The sequence below is a fragment of the Mus caroli genome, chromosome 1, assembly GCF_900094665.2.
Source record: "Mus caroli chromosome 1, CAROLI_EIJ_v1.1, whole genome shotgun sequence".
In the NCBI taxonomy this organism is placed as follows: domain Eukaryota; kingdom Metazoa; phylum Chordata; class Mammalia; order Rodentia; family Muridae; genus Mus; species Mus caroli.
In genome coordinates, this window is record NC_034570.1 from 89,899,990 (window position 1) to 89,905,715 (window position 5,726).

The 5,726-nt window shown below is 38.2% G+C and overlaps 1 protein-coding gene across 1 annotated transcript in view; it reads left to right on the forward strand.

The window, feature by feature from the left end:
• Positions 1–2,831: 2,831 nt before the first annotated feature.
• LOC110305413 (solute carrier organic anion transporter family member 6A1-like) overlaps positions 2,832–5,726 on the forward strand; it is a 29,767-nt gene continuing 26,872 nt past the window's right edge. The window contains exon 1 of the mRNA XM_021177381.1: positions 2,832–3,015. Coding sequence (XP_021033040.1) covers positions 3,011–3,015 — 5 coding nt within the window. The 5' untranslated portion in view covers positions 2,832–3,010. The remainder of the gene's footprint in view (positions 3,016–5,726) is intronic.

Consider the following 5,726-nt stretch of genomic DNA (forward strand, 5'->3'; position numbering starts at 1 on the left):
CTGTATTTCTTTAAGTGAGTTATTAAAGTCCTTTTTGATGTCCTCTACCATCATCATGAGATATGCTTTTAAATCTGGGTCTAGCTTTTCGGGTGTGTTGTGGTGCCCAAGACTAGGTGGGGTGGGAGTGCTGGGTTCTGATGATGGTGAGTGGTCTTGGTTTCTGTTAGTAGGATTGTTACATTTGCCTTTCGCCATCTGGTAATCTCTGAAGCTAGTTGTTATAGTTGTCTCTGGTTAAAGCTTGTTCCTCAGATGACTCTGTTACCCTTTATCAGGAGACCTGGGAGACTAGCTCTCTCCTTAGTTTCAGTAGTCAGAGTATTCTCTGCAGGCAAGCTCTCTTCTTGCAGGGAACGTGCCCAGATATCTGGTGTTAGAACCTGCCTCCTGGCAGAAGTTGTGTTACACTCACCAGAGGTCTTAGGGTCCCGTGGGGGATCCTGCGTGGGTCCTTGCAGGTGTCCAGAGACCCACGGCCAAGGCACCCCTGGTGCTGGAGTGGACCGGAAGGGACTTGTACCCCTGATCAGGCCGGGTTATCTGCTTCCCTAGTTAATGCAGTCTCAGGTCTGGCACGATTGGATTGGAGCAGACGCTGTGTTCCACTTACCAGAGGTCTTAGGATCCCATGGGGGATCCTGTGTGGCTCCTTGCAGGTGTCTGGAGACTCTGCGGGCAAGGCACCCCGGTGCTGGCATGGACCGGAAGGGACTTGTCAGGCTTCTACTCTTTGGTTTCATTTTTCATACAGAAAAGTTTTAGTTATATAAGTTCCATTTATTAACAGATAATCTTAGTGACTACACTATCAGGGTTCTGTTCAGAAAGTTGTCTCCTATGTCAATATACTCAAGGAGGTTCCATTTTTCTCTTCTATCAAATGTAGTGTGTCTTATTTATGTACAGATGATCCATGTGGAACATCACTGATGAAACCTTAATTTTTCCAGGGTGTATTTCTAGCTTCTTTATCAAAAATAAGGTGTATGTAGCTTTTTGTATTCTTGCTGGGTCTTCAATTTGATTCCATTGATGAATATGTCTTTCTTATACCAAAAACATGCAGTTTTTAATGTCTATAGCTCTGTAACCCAATTAAAATCAGAGGTAGAGATACCTTCAGTAGTTGTTTTATTTCTCAGGACTGCTATAGCTATCATCTGTTGTTGATATGAAGTTGAGAACTGTTTTACCAGTTCTATAAATAATTCTGTTGGACATTTGATGGGTGTTGCATTGAACATGTAGATTTCTTTTGGTAGAATTGCCATTATATACCATGTTAACTCTACTGATTTGTGAGCATGGAAATTTTCCATCCTCTGATATTTTCATCAACTTCTTAAAATCTTGAAAGTCTTAACATACAAGCCTTTCACTGGTTTGCCTAGAAATATATCAAGATAAGTTGGTACTGGAAATCAGTTTGGCATTTCCTCAGAAAATTGGATATCGTACTATCTGAGGATTCAGCTATACCACTCCTGGGCCTATACCCAGAAGATGCTCCAACATGTAATAAGGACACATGCTCCACTATCTTTATAGCAGCCATATTTATAATAGCCAGGAACTGGAGATAACCAAGATGTCCTTCAACAAAGAAATGGATAAAGAAAATATGGTACATTTACACAATGGAGTACTACTCAACTATTAAAAATGATGAATTCATGAAATTCTTAGGCAAATGGATAGAACTAAAAATTATCATCCTGAGTGAGGTAACCCAATCACAAAAGAACATGCATGGTATGCACTCACTGATAAGTGGATATTAGCCCAGAAGCTCAGAATACTCAACATGCAATTCACAAACCAAAAGAAGCATAAGAAGGAGGACCAAATTGTGGATACTACTTTGGCCCTTCTTAGAAGGGGGAACAAAATACCCATGGAAGGAGTTACAGAGACAAAGTGTGGAGCAGAGCTTGAAGGAATGGCCACCCAGAGACTGCCCCACCAGGGGATCCATCCCATATAAAATCACCAAACCCAGATACTATTGAGGATGCCAACAAGTGCTTGCTGATAGAGGCCTGTTATACCTCTATCCTGAGAGACTCTACCAGTGGCTGACAAATACAAAAGTGAATGTGCTCAGCCAACCACTGGACTGAGCACAGGGTCCCCAGTGGAGGAGCTAGAGAAATTAGCAAGGAGCTGAAGGGGTTTGCAGCCCCATAAGAGGAACAATATGAACTAACAAGTACCCCAGAGCTCCCAGGAACTAAAACACCAACCTAAGAGTATACATGGTTGAACTCATGGCTCCAGCTGCATATGTAGCAGAGGATGACCTTGTAGGTCATCAATAGGAGGAGAGGGACTTGGTCCTGTGAAGTTTCTATGCCCCAGTGTAAGGGAATGCCAGGGCCAGGAAGCAGGAGTGGGTGGGTTTGTGAGCAGTAATAGACTTCTTCATGAAAAGCACACCAAAATGGTTATCCAATACCAAATGATTAGCATTAAATCTGTACATAAAAGTAATAATATATGGACTAACTTACACACACACACACAAAAATATATGTGTATAAATATATATGTATGTATAAACATATACATATATATGTGTAACAGTATATAAAACAGAAAAAGAGGCTACTAATTTGAAATAAGGACATAAAGGCTTTGAGAAGAGTAAAGGAAGGGAAAATTCAATGACTGAAATTTAATATCACTAAATAAAAAAGTATAAAAGCAATAGGAAACAAAACCCTGGGAATGTCTCTTGAATATTAATTTAATTTTTACTCATATTAATAAGGCTATTATATGCTGGCTTTTTCTGAAATACTATTTTTATTTTCAATATTAATAGGCATACTACAATTGTTCTTGCATTAAAGAAGGATTGACATCTCCTGATGATGAAGGTCAATATATTGATGCTGTTTCTGGAACGTGTAATACCAACTGTCTTTCATTACCTTTGTTTTTTGCCTTTTACTTTTCTGCAACTGTTTTTTCTAATCTCTGTAGTATACCTGCCCTCTTGATTATCATGGAGTAAGTATGTAATTTTTATAATTATTGAGAAGTTAGTACATAAGAATAAAAAATTTAGAAATAGTGCAAATTATTATAGCAAATGATTTCCTGTGTTTTATTGTAGTAAATATATAGAGAAAATATTCATATGGTTAAAATTTATGTATATGTGTAATTTTTCTTTTATTTATTTTACTTAGTCCTTTTATTGCATAACTTGTATAGATACTACATTTATTCTCACTTTAATTTAAAAATGCAACAAGTTTTGTAATTGCATATATTGCTCTCTAACTTTATAGCAATGTAGGTATCGATGCACCAGAAACAGCATAACTTTGAAAGAAACCTTACCTTGTAGAATATACATGATGAATCCACATTCAAGAAAATTTTAAATTGTCACATAGATGTGAGTGTAAATTTGACTTATTAGTGTGTATATTTAACTATAATTCTACAATAACACCTGGGTCATGAGAAATCATAAGTGTCAACAACAAAGGACCACAGTAACTTTTACAGTTTCAATTTATTAAATGACCCAAACTTTGCCACTTATTTGAGAGTCCAGAATATGTTTAGCCCAAATAACCACCCATTTTTACTCTTGATACATAATAAAAGAGCATTATTCTAAACTAAATCTGTTGAGTGGTTATCAAGGATGTCAGTGGCCTGACTATCCAGTAAAGACTGACCAACAACAAGAAGAAAATCAATAGCTTACTTCTGACATGTTCTCAGTTGTGCAGTGAATATAAAGACAGAAATTGTGGAATATCCAAACTAATACATAGTTTGATGAAAAAAAAAAACATGAGAGAGAATTAGAAGGAACTGAAGGGGAGGTAAAGTGAGGGGGGGGGGGTTAATCATAACACATAATGTGCCAAACTAATTTCTCTACAAAAGGTAAGGGAAATTGGAGAGATGCATGCTTTGTTTTATTCTCTATGTTGCTGTAGTTGAAGTATTTGATTCTGTATTGTTTTGGGTGGATAAAGTCTTGCTGTACAACCCAAACTGGCCTCAAACACATGACCCTTCTGCCCCAGCCTGTCCAGGACTTGGGTTGAAGTCAGATGTACATTTTAAAAAATTTTTCTTGCCTTTTTTATTAGATATTTTCTTTATTTACATTTCAAATGTTGTTCCCTTTCCTATTTTCCCCCTCTGAGAACCCCCTGTCCCCTCTCCCCTCCCATTGCTCCACAACCAACCCAGTCCTACTTCCAGGCCCTGGCATTCCCCTATACTGGAGCATAGAACCTTCACAGGACCAAGGGCCTCTCCTCCCATTGATGACCAACTAGGCCATTCCCTGCTACATATGCAGCTAGAGCCATGAATCCCACCATGTGTTTTCTTTGATTGGTGGTTTAGTCCCAAGGAGCTCTGGAATTACTGGTTAGTTCCTCCTATGGGGCTGCAAATCCCTTTAGCTCCTTGGATACTTTCTCTAGTTACTTCATTGGGAACCCTGTGTTTTGTCCAATAGATGGCTGTAAGAATCCACTTCTGTATTTGTCAGGCACTGGCAGAGCCTCTCAGGAGATAGCTTTTTCAGGCTCCTGTCAGCTAGCTCTTATTGGCATCCGCAATAGTGTTGGGGTGTGGTGGTTGTTTATTGGATGGGTCTCCAAGTGGAACAGTCTCTGGATGATCATTTCTTCAGCCTCTTCTCTGAACTTTGTCTCTGTAATTCCTTCCATGGATATTTTGTTCCCCCTTCTAAGAAGGATTGAGGTATTCACACTTTGTTCTTCCATCTTTGTAAGTTTCATGTATGTTGCAAATTATGTCTTGGGTATTCTGAGCTTCTGGGCTAATATTCACTTATCAGTGAGTGCATATAATGTTTGTTCTTTTGTGACTGAGTTATCTCACTTAGAATGATATCCTCCAGTTCCATCTATTTGTCTAAGAATTTCATAAATTCTTGTTTTTAATGTGCATCTTAATGGAATAGTTTTATCATAGTATGGAAAAAAAGGTTCAAGGCAGAAAGTGGAGAAAAGAGAAACTAAGGGTGCAATAGTGACATTTAGAGTTAATTTCATAAGTATTTGGTGGTTTGAAAAGTTTGTGTTAAAAGGGTGAGAGTTATGACTTTGTTGGGATATGGACACATCTAGAATCTTATTCAGGATTCCCATTTGGGCATCTAAAAGAACAGATCTATTAATGAAAATATAATATTCAAAGAAGAGAAATGAAAAATAACCGATACTTGAGTTGATGAAATGTCTAAGTGAGGATAGACATTTGCTATCAAGTCTGAGAACCAGAATTCAATAACTTAGAATGCACATGGAAAATGGAAATTATACCATATCTTGAAAGGATTCCTCTGACCTCAGCAGTACACCATCTCTCTCTACCTCCTTCTCCCTCTCCCTCTCCCTCTCCTTCCCCCCTTACTCACAAAAGGCAAACATATAAATTATTAGTAAATAATGTGACTTCATTAAAGTAGATATGACATATCTAATAAATGTTCTCAGCAGGGAGAGAATTATACTCCTGAAATGTGATTTTTGAGTCTTCAGCTTCTTAATGATTAAAAAAGGAATAAAACATAGTATGCCTTCACACACATATATTTTGTAAATTATGAGATGATAAAACAGAAAAATTTAGGCTGGGCTTGGTGCCGCACACCTTTAATCCCAGCACTTGGGAGGCAGAGGCAGGCAGATTTCTGAGTTCCAGGCCAGCCTGGTCTA